Source organism: Macrobrachium nipponense, chromosome 47, assembly GCF_015104395.2.
Source record: "Macrobrachium nipponense isolate FS-2020 chromosome 47, ASM1510439v2, whole genome shotgun sequence".
NCBI lineage: Eukaryota > Metazoa > Arthropoda > Malacostraca > Decapoda > Palaemonidae > Macrobrachium > Macrobrachium nipponense.
In genome coordinates, this window is record NC_087222.1 from 31894868 (window position 1) to 31910451 (window position 15584).

General features: G+C 44.0%; 2 protein-coding genes across 3 annotated transcripts in view; both read left to right on the forward strand.

Annotated features, from left to right (window-relative positions):
* The window catches only part of LOC135204843 (zinc finger protein OZF-like), a 197744-nt gene that overhangs the window by 70251 nt on the left and 111909 nt on the right, over positions 1–15584 (forward strand). The window lies entirely within an intron of this gene.
* LOC135204622 (gastrula zinc finger protein xLCGF3.1-like) lies at positions 1800–14777 on the forward strand. Its single transcript, XM_064234769.1, has 2 exons — positions 1800–1892; positions 12566–14777. Exons 1-2 carry the CDS (start codon positions 1800–1802, stop codon positions 13571–13573), a joined length of 1101 nt encoding a protein of 366 aa, XP_064090839.1. The 3' UTR covers positions 13574–14777.

A 15584-nucleotide genomic window follows, 5' to 3' on the forward strand; every position in this document is an offset into this window, starting at 1 on the left:
GCCTGTTATGGTGCCATAAAACCTTGATTGCCGATAGCCTGGAACTGCCTGTATTATTGTATACAGTGGACCCCCCCTGTATTCACGGACTCACGCATTCGCGGATTTCTGTGGAACATTTCCCCGCTTTCGCAGAAAATTTGCCTGTTCTTGGTATTTTTCTATGAGAAACATCCACAAATTCCTTTTTTTTTTATCAGTTTCATCATAAAATGCACTTTTTGTGATAAAACTATTAAAAAACCCAGGTAAAAAATTTTTAGTGGGCTTTTCTCGAGTTTTAATAACAACATAGGAGGTTTTAAGCATTTTTATAGGGGTTCCAACTATTCCAGGGGGGGTTGTCTGGTACGCATCCCCCACAAATACAGGGGGACCACTGTAGTCCTGTATGCCATATAGTATAAATACAGTAGTACAGGCAGTCTTGGCAATTGGTAACGCATCCTGCCAATGCTCCTAAACAGAGATCCCTGTCAGACTCCAGGGAGGAGGTATACTGGCAGTCCAAGGGAGGTTGGTGGGGTTTGTCCATGGGTAGGCACTCCATCAGTTGATCCTGTTGAACAGTCCCAGGATTCAGCAGACAGCCATTGGAAAGGCTCCCGAAAGTCAGTGCATGATCTTTCCTCTACTTCAAAGAGGCACCCAGCTTCAGCTTCCAAGAGCCCAATGGACTCTGAATGCCTACATTCTTCTCAGTTTGCCCAGTACCTTCTTCTCCTTTGCCTGCGTCGTTCACGCATGTGCATGGGCCTTCTATGGCTCCCATCCAACGACGTCTGGATGAGATTATGGGTCTTCTTCAGAGGAATTCTGCAGTAACTCAGGATCCTCCCGACTTGTCTCCTTCGTTAATCTCCTCGGATGAAGAAGCTTTTGATCAAGATCCTGCGCCCACACCTTTCACCAGCCTACTGAGATATTTCTTAGTACCCTTTCCATCTCCTAAGATGGTATTGTCCTTGTCTAGCAAAGCATTAAGGGAATTGGATGTTTGGCTCTTGGACAAGAGAGGGCAAGGTAAGGCAGTCTTCTGCACTTCCCCTTCCCATTTATTGAATGAGGTATCAGGATTATGCCACTGGAGAAACTCTTTCCCTGGGAGTAGCTGCCTCTTCCCAGGGGGACTTTTTGTGTTTGATTGATTCCTCGAGATGGTCAGTTTTTTCCTTGGCTAAGATTATGTTTTTAGCCACAGAGCTGGACCATTTTGTGAAGAATATCTTCAGGAATTTCAAAATCTTAAGCTTTCTAGATTGGACTGTTGGGGCACTTATTAAGAAAGTTGAGGAATGTGCAGATCTTACAGATGATTTGTTGGAAGTTTGGTTAGGCATCCTTTCTTGCGCCAACAATGCCACTAGAGATGGCTCCATGGAATCAGCCTCCTTATTTGCTACAGGATGAGAAAAAGTCAACGCAAGATCTGTCAGCACAGTTGACTAAGTGCCCTAAGGAGCCTTCTTCTTTTAACGTCAAGTGGATCTCGCCTTTACAACAGCACCCCTTTTGCTAAAGTGAATTTTCAAGCCTGACCTTGCTCCAATCAATGTTCCTATTATGATATGTGTTACATTTTGAATGCAATTGTATAATGAAATAATTATGAGAAATTAAACTTGTCATAAGGAATATTTTTACCACAATTTCAGCATTGTGTTCTTAACTGTGAAAAAAGTTAAATTGAACCCTCTGATGGTTTCAAGAGTTGCTGGGGAGTCGAAAGCCAGAGATAAATTTGCTGGCTTTGGACATTCTGAAAGTTACAAGCATAAAGTTCCTTACTCGGAATAAACATGAATTTGAACCCCCTTTGGAAGCTGCTGATGGACACAAAGCCAGAACTGATATTGCTGGCATTGCTCATTCTCTGTTCAGGAAACTCCAAGGTAGGTTTAAGAACAGTTTCAAGCGTTTGTTTTTCAATCTGATTAAATTTTTTATTCTTCAGTTTTTAGGATCCACTTTTTTATACCTAAGTCAGAGTTCTGATCGGACAGCAATACATTTTTGAGATTTTGGGGGTAGGCACTATTTGTCTAGGGAGTCAAACCTGTTGTGTTCAAAACTCATGATAAACACTTTGGGTTCCTGCTCTTAGAGGTAGACTAGGGTCAATTATTTCAATTTCAATGCATCTGAACAGGAAGAGAAGCATGAAAGCTGTATGATTGGCAACAATTCCTTGAAAGTATATATAAAACAGTATGATACAAGATGTATATGTGTTCAGTATCAAACATGTCAACTGAAACTTGTATCATTCATGTATCAGATTCAGAGGTATGAAAACTGTATTTTTTTCCACAATCTTAATTGTAAGTGCAGGCTTTTTCAGTCCTCAGTAACATTTCAGGGATTAGAGCAGTCTTCACTGGTTGGTGTTATTGACATTGCTTTTTCTCTGATCAGAATCGCGAGAGTTGGCTTCTTTCCGATTCAATTTTGAAAGACTTAGGTCCATACTCGCCTTAATCTTTCATGCAAGTAGAATTGTTTCTCCTCAGTTGAAATTCAGCTACTGATGAGAAATTTCTCTCTATCTTGCCACCACAGGGACCTAAGGCCTCTGGATGGCATTTGACTCTCAATTAGGACACGTGAGCCCTTACGAGAATCATCAGACAGAGCTTTGCTTTTCAAGATTGCATCTCGTCTCTCTCCGGCTTTGACAAAAAGGATAGACGACTTGCATGGATCATCTTTAACATCACCCTACAAAAGGCCGGTTTCATGTCATGTCTTTATCTTGAATGTTGAATCATTCGGCATCTGTTGACGGGTTTGAATCCTTCATGATCCCTTATGCTGTGGACTTTGTATTTGTTGATCCAGACCAATCATTACTTTGTCCTATTAGTGTGTTGCTGTGCCTGCCGGGAAATCATCACCTTCGGGCAATAAGGCAGGAACGTCTCAGATCTTTGCCTTAATATCTCCTACTCTGAATGTTCTTCCCAGCCTTTTTTGTTTGTGTTACAATTCCTCACTCAGAATATGACTCTGGATTTCACATTTCTTATACTCTGATCAATTTGTCATAGGCAGGGCACTCCTCCTCACTCTTTCAACCAGGAGGAGTAGCCCAGGTGTGCTAAACATCAGTCAGTTCTAGAGACTCACTCAGATTCCTCCCTCCAATAAGCGAGTCTTCCTGTTGTAAAGTACTGAGTGTTTTATCATGTAGGAACAAATTACAATTTTCAGAAGTGAATTGTATTTTTCCTAACTATACAAACCTGAGGTCCTTTACTAACACCCACCTCATGCCACCCCTCAATCTGAAACCTGGGCCGAAAGGTATAGTGGAATGTTTACATCCAGGCAGGCGGGTCTCCCTGCCTACTGGACGGTAGTTTCTGCCTAACCACCTTTTCAAGAGGTTTAAAAGCCGTGTTCTGGCTTCACTGTAAGAATATTCCTATTGCAAAGGACCTCAAATTTGAATAGTTAGGAAAAATACAATTTTGTACATGAACTTTCCTGTCAGACATATACTTAGCTTACGTCTCTGACGTCACGACAGAATTCAAAACTCGCGGCAAACGCGACAGGTAGGTCAGGTGATCTACCTTACCCGCCGCTGGGAAGCGGGTGTAAGAACCAACATACCTTTCTTGCCAGATTTTTTCTGTCGTCGGTGTCGACCACACCTGTTGTCGGTACCTCTTGACAGTTGGATTCTTTTCTCGTTTTCGCCCTGGATTGTTTCTACGGACTTTTGGTGAAGTGCCCGATCTTTTGGCCTGGCAATTCGCTTTGTTTTGGACAGTTATTTGACTTTTCTTTGGATTTTTCTTTGGATTCATGATGTCTGATGTTGATACTAAGAAAACTGCTATGTTTAGAGTTTGTTGTATGACTGAGTGTAAGGTGAGGCTACCGAAAGCTGCGGTAGACCCTCACACAGTATGCTTGAAGTGTAGAGGGAATGAATGCACCTTTAATAATCCTTGTAATGAATGTGAAAAGCTGAATGAGGATGAATGGAAGTCTTTGTCTTCCTACTTGAGGAAGCTTGAAAAGGATAAAGTTAGGAAAGCTTCTTCTAGGAGCAGTAGTAGATCTCGTATTAGCGAGTTGGATATAGATAATCCTATTTTAGAAGTAGCTCCTTTGTCAGTTTCAGCTCCTGCTCCCTGCACCGAAGCCGAAGATGCGCCTTCGGAAGTGGCCTCCATGAAAGCCACCATTCGCAGTATGGAAATGAAAAATTAAACATTTAGAAGGTAAGAGTGATTCCAATAGTGATTTGTGCAGTGAACCAGTGCAGTGGAGGGTGCGTCTGATCGGCTCCCTAATGCTTCCAGGCCTAAGACCTCTTCCAGACTCCCAGTCCAGTGGAGGAGGAAAGTCGAAAGCCGCAGGAAGGTTAGGGAGCATCCCCCACCGGTCAGGCGTCCCCTCGGTAGCTCCTGTTGATCGTTCCCAGGCTACCTTGGATCGCTCCAAGAGAGAAATATTGCGCCAATGCTTCTCGTCTTCGCCTTCGCCTTCTCCTAAACGAGGATGGAGCTCTTCGGAAGCCTCGCGCCCTTCGAAGAGAGCCTGGAACGCTCCCTGCGCCCGTTCATCCAGCCCTGAAGTTTTTTCGGAAGAGCCTGAGGTGGAAGCGAAGAAACGTAAGAGATCTCTGGAGTATCGTTCCCCGAGCAGAGATCGAGCCTCGTCACCTATTCAAGAGTTTGTGAATTCTCCTGCAAGGGTGTTGGCTAACCTTCAGGCGCAGATTTCGGCTCTGGCTGGCTCTCTTTGCGTGTCGTCTCGTTGTAGGAAGGACGTCTCGTTTCCTGTAAAGAAGTCCAGGCTCCCCTCTCCTGACTCTCGCTATTCGACGGAAGCGGCCCGCTCACCTGTGCGTTCGGAGTCTCGCAGGAGACTTTCTGCTTCGGACAAGATCCCATCTGCGTCCAAGCGCCATTCGCCTGACAGACAGGATGTCTTTGTTTCTCCTTCGGACAAGGAGCAGGCTGCTCGTAGGAGATCTTCGCCCTACAGACGCTCTTCTCGAGACAGGATCGCTCCCCTTGATAGGCACCAAGAGCCTAGTAGGCGCTCCTCGTCTCGCCTCCACTCTCCTGTTGACAAGCGCCCTAAATCGGACAGGCGCTCTTCGCTGGACAGGCGTCAAGAGCCTGTTAGGCGCGTTTCTCCTGCCAGGCGCTCTTCACCTGACGTTCACTCTCCTCGAGTCAGGTGCCGAGATCATGGCAGACGCTTCTCCCCTGGTAGGCGCTCTCCCAGTAGGCGCTCGTCACCAGAGAGCCTCTCTCCTCGTTTCAGGCGCCAAGAGCCTGGTAGCCGCTTCTCTCATGGCAGACGCTGTTCGCCTGGTAGCCGCTCTCCTTTGGATAGGCGCCAAGAGCCTGATAGAAGTTTTTCTTCAAACAGGCTCTCTGCTCCTGACAGTCGCCTTACTCCTGTTAGGCTCCAAGAATCTGGGAAACGCCCTCCTCAAGACAAGAAGGATTTTGCGAGTAGGCAAGTTCCAGAAGTTTTGTCTCCAAGAGTCAAACCTCACTCTTCTAGAGACTTTTCTAAAGGTAGACGCGCCTCTAAGGATCATGAGGGCTCTTCTGATGACGAAGAACAGGATCCCTCGGAAGAAGAAGGACCAAAAGACTCCTCTGTTTCCTCGTATAAGAGGTTAACAGATTTGCTCCTTCAAGAGTTTGGAGATATCCTTTCTCCTGTGGCTCCTCCTTCTCCTCTTTCTTTGTTCTCCACTTTGAAGACTTCGAAGGTTTCATCTTGTGTAAGGATGAAACCGACTATTTCTATGAAGAAGGCACTTACAGGTTTTGGGGAATGGCTCCTTGCTAAGGAAGAGAAAGGGAAGACTGTTTTCTCTTTCCCTCCGTCTAAACTGACTGGCAGATTAGGATTCTGGTACGAATCAGGGGAACCTTTAGGCCTCGCTCTCTCTTCTTCTGCTGACTCGGACTTCTCTTCACTGGTGGATTCCGCTCGTCGATCTGCCCTCCTGTCTGCCAAGACTACGTGGGGGATGAACGAACTTGACCACCTACTGAAGGGAATGTTCCGAGTCCTGGAAGTTTTCAACTTCCTTGACTGGTCTTTAGGAGTTCTGGCTAAGAGGACCCAGACCCAGGATTCCCTGTCTCTGAAGATCTTAATTGCGTCCTCACTTGCATGGACAAAGCAGTGAGAGACGGCTCTAGTGTAAGTCTCCTTCACTGTTAGGAGCCCCCCCCCCGGAGTGATAAAGAAGCGGTCGGTTTACTGTTCGCTTCTCACGAAAGCAGTTTCGCATGCACAAAGGGCCTCACTTCTTTATGCTCAGCTTTCTCCTCTGCTTTTCCCCAAGAAAATCATTCAGGATGTCTCGAGTGCCCTTTCAGCCAAGGCTCCTCAGGACATGTTAGCCCAGTCGGCCAGGAAACCTCGCTCTGTCTTCCAACCCAAGACCAAGAAAGAGACTCCTCTGAGGCAGGAGCCCTTTCGAGGAGGACCCACTGCCAGAGTTTCTTCAACCAGAGGATCTAGACCTTTTAAGAGAGGTAAAACCTTCTCTAGGTCAATCAGAGGTAAGAAATAGCGATCAAGGACTCCAGACATCAGTGGGTGCCAGACTACTGAAATTTGCCAACGTCTGGACCCACAAAGGGGCAGACAATTGGTCCCTATCGATTGTCAGCAAGGATATCTCATTCCCTTCTCATCAAGGCCACCATTGACGATGACTCCGAGGGAGTTGGTGGCCAGGTACAAGGACCCCATCATGAATCAAGCCCTTTCTCTAGAAGTAGATCTGATGCTAGAGAAGGAGGCTATAGAACTAGTGGAAGATCCCCGCTCTGCGGGTTTTTACAACAGGCTATTCCTAGTTCCGAAGAACTCAGGAGGATGGAGACCGGTTTTGGATGTAAGCACCCTGAACGTCTTTGTGGAAAAGAGGAAGTTCGCCATGGAGACGACTTCCTCAGTGTTAGCGGCTCTTCGTCCAGGGGACTGGATGGTGTCACTAGACCTTCAGGACGCTTACTTTCATGTGCCGATCCATCCTTCTTCACGGAAGTATCTGCGATTCATGATGGGAGGAAACATCTTCCAATTCAAGCCTTGTGCTTCGGCCTGTCGACTGCACCTCAAGTTTTCACGGGGTTAATGAAAAACGTGGCGCAGTGGCTACATTTGGAGGGAGTGAGGGTGTCGCTTTATCTCGACGACTGGCTAATCAGAGCAGAGTCTCAAGAAAGATGTCTGGAGGACCTTCAAAAGACCCTTACATTGGCAAGTTCTCTGGGACTTCTGGTGAACTTCCAGAAGTCTCAATTAATCCCCAGTCAAGAGCGGATCTATCTGGGATTCGGATAGTTTCTCTGGCTTTTCGGGCTTTTTCCGTCGCCAGAGAGGATAGCTCGTTGCTACGAGAAACTAACGACCTTCCTAGAGAAAGATGCATGCACAGCGAGGGAGTGGATGAGTCTGCTGGGGACACTCTCCTCGGAGCAATTCGTTTCTCTAGGAAGGTTGCATCTCAGGCCTCTACATTTCTTCCTATACCAGAACTGGAGGCGTCTCTCCCTAGATCTGGAGTTCTCCTTCAAGATCTCAAGGGGAATCAAGAGGGACCTTCGGTGGTGGAACAACCCACTCCGTTTTGTGGAAGGAATGTCTCTTTACATGCCGAACCCCAACCATGTGTTGTTTTCCGACGCGTCGGAAGCAGGTTGGGGAGCGACGCTCGGGACAAGAGAAGTGTCAGGCACCTGGAAGGGGGATCAGGTGTCCTGGCACATCAACAAGAAAGAGTTGATGGCAGTCTGGATAGCATTGAAAGCCTTCGAGCCCCACGTCCGAAATGCAGTAGTTCAGGTCAATTCGGACAACACCACAGCCTTGGCGTACATCAAAAAACAGGGGGGGACACACTCCTTCTCCCTGTACGAAACAGCAAGGGATCTTCTGCTGTGGTCTCAAACAAGGAAGATCAGTCTTCTCACCAGATTCGTACAGGGAGAAAGGAACGTCAGGGCCGATCTCCTGAGCAGGAAGAATCAACTCCTGCCTTCCGAGTGGACCCTCCACTCAGAAGTATGCCAAGACCTGTGGAGAAGATGGGGCAGGCCTCACATCGACCTCTTTGCAACAGCAAGGAACGCAAGGATAGAACTTTACTGCTCCCCGATCTCAGACCCAGGAGCAGTATCAGTGGATGCATTTCTCCTAGATTGGACAGGTTTAGATGTCTACGCCTTTCCCCCCCTTCAAAGTACTGGGACAAACCCTCAAGAAATTTGCTATCTCAGAGATGACAAGAATGACACTAGTAGCTCCGTTCTGGCCCGCCCAAGATTGGTTCACAGAGGTACTGGAATGGTTGGTGGACTTTCCAAGAGCACTTCCACAAAGAGTAGATTTGCTCAGACAACCCCACTTCGACAGGTATCACAGAAACCTCCCCGCTCTCAATCTGACTGGCTTTCGACTGTCAAAAGTCTTGTCAGAGCGAAGGGGTTTTCGACAAAAGCTGCTAAGGCTATCGCCTCAGCTAGAAGACCTTCGACCCTTAAAGTCTACCAGTCGAAGTGGGACGTCTTTCGTCGGTGGTGCAGGAACCAGAAGTTTTCCTCTTCCAGTACCTCTGTGACTCAGATCGCAGATTTCCTAGTTTTCCTCAGAGAAAAATGCGGTTTGGCAGTATCTACCATCAAAGGATACCGGAGCATGCTGGCTGCAGTGTTCAGACATAGGAACTTAGATCTTTCGAATAACAAAGATCTGCATGATCTATTAAGATCTTTCGAAACTGCCAAGAAAACTTCGAACGAAGTTCCAAGTTGGAATCTGGACGTGGTTCTTCGTTTCCTGAGGTCCTCTAGGTTTGAGCCACCACATTTAGCCTCCTTCAAAGATCTTACGAGGAAAGCTCTATTTCTCATGGCTCTAGCATCCGCTAAAAGGGTTAGTGAGATTCATGCCCTAGAAGGAAGGGTAGGTTTCAAAGGAGATTCCGTGATTTGTTCCTTCCTTTCTTCGTTTTTAGCAAAGAATGAGAACCCCTCAAATCCTTGGCCAAGGAGCTTTGAGGTTCGTGGATTATCTGCCTAGTAGGGGAAGAACCCGAAAGAACTCTTTGCCTGTTAGGAGTTTAAAATACTACCTTCAGAAGAAGAAAACCCTTAAGGGCATTGAGGACAGACTATGGTGCTCTGTAAAGGACCCCAGCAGACCATTGTCGAAAAATGCGCTGTCTTTCTTCATTAGAAGTCTTGTGAAAGAAGCACATAGATCTTGTAATGAAGAACATTTCAAGCTCCTAAAAGTAAAGGTTCATGAAGTGAGAGCCATTGCCACTTCCTTGGCCTTTAATAAGAATATGTCTCTTCAGAATCTGATGAAAACTACATTCTGGAGATGTAATTCAGTATTCGCCAACCACTACCTTAAAGACGTCAGTATTACGTAAGACGAGTGCTTCGCATTAGGCCCGTACGTATCGGCGGATTCGGTGCTGTAGGGAGCTGGAACATTTCCTTAGTAGTTTCCCTTGTTTTTGGTAATTGAGTTCATATGGTTGTATGAAAAATGATGCAGGTAGGCATCTTTTTTCGTTTCGTAATACTAATAACTTTAGTTTGGTTAGGTGATCGGATTTGGTTTGAAGCTCCCTGCGTTGGTAGTGGACAGGTTCTGTCATAGAAGAGGGCGAACCCCCATTGACATGATCCGACTTGGATTCTACTAAGTAAGCGGATATCAAGTCCCGTTAGTAGACACAAAGAGTCTTTTCAGCTGTAGGTCACGCCCTCGCTGTAGCTCTTATGGCTATGCAGACTAATAGACAGTACCTATGAAGTCTTCAGCCTAAACAGGTAAGAACCAAGGTTATTTTTATCCTACAACAGGTGTTGTTTACCTTTTCTTTGTTATTTTCTGTCTTGTACCCTCCACCAAGGGTGTCAATCAGCTAAGTATATGTCTGACAGGAAAGTTCATGTACAAAAATATTGTTATTTTACAATAAAGTTTTGTACATACTTACCTGGCAGACATATACGATTGATGGCCCGCCCAGCCTCCCCTCAGGAGACAGGTATAAGAGAGAAAAAATCTGGCAAGAAAGGTATGTTGGTTCTTACACCCGCTTCCCAGCGGCGGGTAAGGTAGATCACCTGACCTACCTGTCGCGTTTGCCGCGAGTTTTGAATTCTGTCGTGACGTCAGAGACGTAAGCTAAGTATACGTCTGCCAGGTAAGTATGTACAAAACTTTATTGTAAAATAACAATATCATTTTACTGTAAAAAATTGTGATGTTTGAACAATCTCATGAAGGTTCCACTGCAGAAGGGAAAAGGTGATGCTTCCTCCAACATTCCCCTAACAAACCTGGATGCCTGACTTGAAGGACACTCTTTAGCCTGAACAGAAAGACCCCTGGCCTTAGGGAAAAGTTCCATAACAAACTCCTTCATGCCCCTATACATTCCCACTGAGGCTACCCCCTCATCCCCAGAATCGTAAGTCTAACTGGAAAAATACACAGCTATCTCTGCAGTATTCCTGAGATTCCTCCACCCTGACTGAGGAAGAAGTAGCAACTGAGGGCTGTAAGGATGATTCAGTCTGCTGTGACCCAAACTGAGACACCTCTCCACTAGCCAGAGCACGAAGGGCTCCTACAGAAGACGACTTCACTCTGCCAAGAACACCCTTCTACTCCCTACCAATAGCAACACTATTCTTCACATTCGGCAAAAACCTAATGTGTAGATGTGATCCTCTCTCTTTAACCTTCCTAAAACTAGTCCCAACATTAAGTTTATTACCCACACTAAAAACCAAACTATCTCCTGATTCAGAATGAATAAATAAGTGATCTAGGTTGATAATTCCAACCATCAAGTACATGACAGTGTGAGCCAGACCCTAACCTAACCCCACAGAATCCAAAAATCTGCATAGGCGATAATTCCGCTACAGGTCAGACCTTGCCCTTCCCATAACGTACATGATATCACAACCTGAAACAAATTCTCGATAATGTAACCTTCCTACCTAGGCCTATATGAATCTTCCCAATCGCCTTGAAGATCCACTTCACTATCCCCATCTAGCTGAATATCAGGGCAAAGGGAGACTCTAGTAACCAAGGTCCTGCTGTGCACTACAGTCAGAACACTCCCACTACCTGTGGAATGGTGTGGCACTGAATGTACTGACTGTGTTGCAACGAGATTGCTCACAGGCGAACCCAAAACAGGACCAGGGGGCTGGAATAAACATGATTAGCCAAATCCTTAACATCAGCAAAATCCCTCATCTGACTATCTATATGATCTCTATAGTTACAAAGGTTAGAGCTCAAATCATGGACAGATAAACCTCATTGTTGGGCCTATCTCAGAGTCAGACTATGTAACAGGTTTACCTTAATCTTCTGCTTTCTCGCACTGATCTGTTAACACTGCAAGATCTGGTATCTGAAAAAACTTGCACATCCTCTTAATTTTATGCTTGCTATTACTCCTAATAAGTATTGACTTAATGTAAGGCACATACTCTTGACGTTGCAAGTCAGATCAATCCCTACATTCAGAATAGACAGTATGTGACAAGAAGTACAGCATATTGCGTTCGTTGAAGCTGATGAAGACACACTGCTATGACTGGATAAATCCTCCATAATAACGTAGACAAATGCACTTCTAACTAAAAGTAAGATTGCTGGACAATTCTACAAAAAGCTATCGAGCGTCCGTGTGCACTGGACAGTGACAAAGAAAGGAATGGTTGGGTGTTGGAGGGAGCTCTGTTGCTCTGGGGGGAATCTGGTTGTTTTGACTGTAAACAACCAGGAACAAACAACAGCAGTCTAATTTCATAGAGACCAACTGACCTCTTTTCTATTGTTTTGAGGCGTAAGGTTTGCATATATGTGAATGTATTTAAAGGATATACTATGGCGGCATTATACGTATGCATATATATGTGGTATTTTAATGTTTGTATTGAATGTTTAGGATTCAGTGTTGGTAGGTTTGTCGACCAGTTATTGGGTATGAAAGGTACATGCAAACATTAGTTCTGCAGGTTAGTATGAAACAAACAGATTTATAATACTCCCAACTCATGAAGGAAAGATGCTGCTCATTTGATTGTCAAAATTAGAGTAAGTTGGGAATTTGTGGTAAAGCAGAAGCTGGTTGAATTGTCGACTAACTTTGGCTTGAGTAAATTTGTTGATTCCAAACAGATCCAAGGATGCTGTTTTATTTCTTTTGAGACACATTTGTCCAGATGATCATTTCATTGTGGTATTTGTTTTTCCCGAGAATGCTTATTTTAGAGTTGTTATGAATGGTGCTATTCAGAACATGTCTTTCTCAGATTGTTTCTTTTATTTCAGATTATTCCAAATAGGAAAATTCCCCCAGGTCCTAACTAGGATTGAGTATTGCACAGAGAACATCCTGTGAAAATGGAAGCTGAAAAATCGCCTTCATTGCTGTTAATCAAAGAAGAGAAGGAGATTCTGCAGGAGGGTCTAACTGAAAACAAAGGTGAAGGCTCTTCGTTTGCAAACTCCTTCTTAGAAGTCAAAGGCAGAACCAGAATTTTTTGACAGTGGTGAATTTGATGTGAACTGTTCATCCCAGTTTATTAAGTACGAGGGGGAGAGCTCTCCAAGCTGTGAGGACGAAAGCGGAAAGGAAAAGCTCTGTATTGCAGAAGAAAATAGACATTTGGGTAGAAGCAACACAGCAGGGAAGCGAATAACTTGTGCTGAATGCCAAAGGACATTTTCAAAAATTGGCAACCTGAAAGCCCACATGAGAACTCATACAGGAGAAAAACCATTTACTTGTTCTATATGCCAAAGAAGTTTTTCTCAATCAACTAATCTCACAAGACACATGAGAACTCATATGGGAGAGATACCACATACTTGCTCTATATGTCAAAGAAGTTTTACTCGAATATCTCTTTTAAAATATCACTTGAGAACTCATACAGGAGAGAAACCATATACTTGTTCTATATGTCAAAGAAGTTTTGCTCTCTTAAGTAAATTAAAAAATCACATGAGAACTCATACAGGAGAGAAACCATATAGTTGCTCTATATGTCAGAGAAGTTTTTCTAGTTCACATATTCTCAAATATCACCTAAGAACTCATACGGGAGAGAAACCCTATAATTGCTCTGTATGTCAAAAAAGTTTTTCTAGTTCACATACTCTCAAAGCACACACGAGAACTCATACGGGAGAGAAACCATATAATTGCTCTGTATGTCAAAAAAGTTTTTCTATTTCACATACTCTCAAAGCACACATGAGAACTCATACAGGAGAGAAACCCTATAATTGCTCTGTATGTCAAAAAAGTTTTTCTCGTTCACATACTCTCACAGCACACATGAGAACTCATACGGGAGAAAAACCATATAATTGCTCTGTATGTCAAAAAAGTTTTTCTATTCAAGGTAATCTCAAAGCACACATGAGAACTCATACAGGAGAGAAACCATATACTTGCTCAGTTTGTCAAAGAAGGTTTTCTCATCAACGTCAACTCAGAAGACACCAAAATTCACACTAGACAGAAACTGTATACTTGATCTCTGTCGACGTAGTTTTTATTCCATGCTTTTATTTTAACTTGACTTGTGCACCTGCCTGTCCTCAAATGTTGTAACTCAATTTTTGACATGTTCCCTTCAACTTATTGACTTGAAGTTTTGCATGATTACTCAGTTCCGGTCACAATACAACCTTACATAATCAGTAGGTCAGCAGTGACCTCTAGTGACCCAACAGTGACTTATCCCAGTATCTCAGGATTTGTATGAAACTTTTGAATTTTTCAAAACTTCTTTGAATTGGTAGAATCTGTCTCCTATGTAACCCTTCCCCTTCCATCCCCCTCCCCCTCCCCAGCAAATGATCAGGTGTTCATTTAGCTGTCTTTCCACTACCCTTCCCTCTCCCCTCCCCTTCCCCTTTCATTCCCTTCATCTTCCAGAGCACACGACCAAGAGTGAATTTAGAATGCTGTACAGGGCTAGGTTAAGAAATTTTCCTGTGCCTTCTTCACTTTTCTTGTTCCTGTGTATTTTTTGTATGATTTCTAAATGAAGAATTGGTTTTGTCATTGGCTGACATGAACTTTTCTTCCTTTTGTTTTTCAGCATTGTGCATATATGCACTTGTATATGTAGTTGTCAGCTTGAATATTTCCATGAATTGTCATTCGTAGTGGAATTAGAAAGATTGATTTCTTCATTACACATCAATGAAAGTTAGGTCAGTTTTATTTGATTATTTTTCATATTTTCTTGGTTTTAGTATTCTACAAAGAATGTGATACATAAATAGTAAATCTTAATGCTTCATATTAGCTCACTGTGCACAGTGGAATGACTGTATTCTGTTTTCAGCTAACCAGTCAAGTGTTCTGCCAGGACTTGCTTTGTAAGTGACCAAAGTCATGTATTATTCTGATCTGATTAAACCTCTTTTTTAAGTTTATTTTAATGTATAAACTTTAAAAATACTGATAAATAATAAAAGTATTTTATACATAAATACAACCTTTCACTTGACCTCATTAAAACTCAGATCTTCTTCTTCCCAGTTTGTTCCCATTTTAATATGGGGTCGCCGTTTCGGATGAGCCGTTTCCATCTATTTCTATGATGCGCTTCTGCCTCATCAATTCCCTTCTCATGTAAGTCTCCTCTCACACAGTCCTTCCATCTCTTTCTTGGTCTCCCTCTTCTTCTTCTTCCTTGCACCTCCACCCCCATAGTATGTCCCCCAGTGTGGTCCTCATCTCTCCTCAACAGGTGTCCATACCATCTCACCTCCCCTCCTGCACTTTCTTTGATACTTCCACCACCTTAGTCGACCCCCTTATGTAGTCATTTCTGATCCTATCCTCTTTCTTGTCACCCCAGACATCCACCTAAGCATTCTCATTTTATGCCACATCCATCTTCTTCTGCTCTGTTTTTCTCATGCTTGCTGTTTCTGTACCATACAGCATTGCTGTTCTTACCACCGTCTTGTGAAATTTTCCTTTTAACCTAAGCGGCACTCTTTTGTCACAAAGAACTCCAGAGGCCGCTCTCCAGTTGTTCCAACCTGCCTACCCGATGTTTTACTTCTTCTTTCATACTTCCCCCCCTCCAGCGTTAACAAAAGATCCCAAATACTTAAACTTATCAACTCTCCTTATTTGCTCTCCACCAAGCTGAATACTTTCTCTATCATCCCCCTCAGTGGTGGTACACATATATTCTGTCTTAGATCTACTTATTCTCATTCCTCTGTCCTCCAGTACTTGTCTCCATCTTTCCAATTTCACTTCCAGATCTTCCCTGCTCTCTGCACACAGAACAATATCATCCGCATACAATATGTTCCATGGTACTGTCTCCTTACTTCCTCTATTATAACATCCATCACTCTGTTAAAGATAAGTGGGCTCAGAGCCGACCCCTGGTGTAATCCTACTCTCACCTCAAAACCTTCTGTCTCCCCAACACTGCTCCTCACTCTGGTAAATACGTTCCGGTACATCTCTTGTATTAATCGCACATATTTCTCTG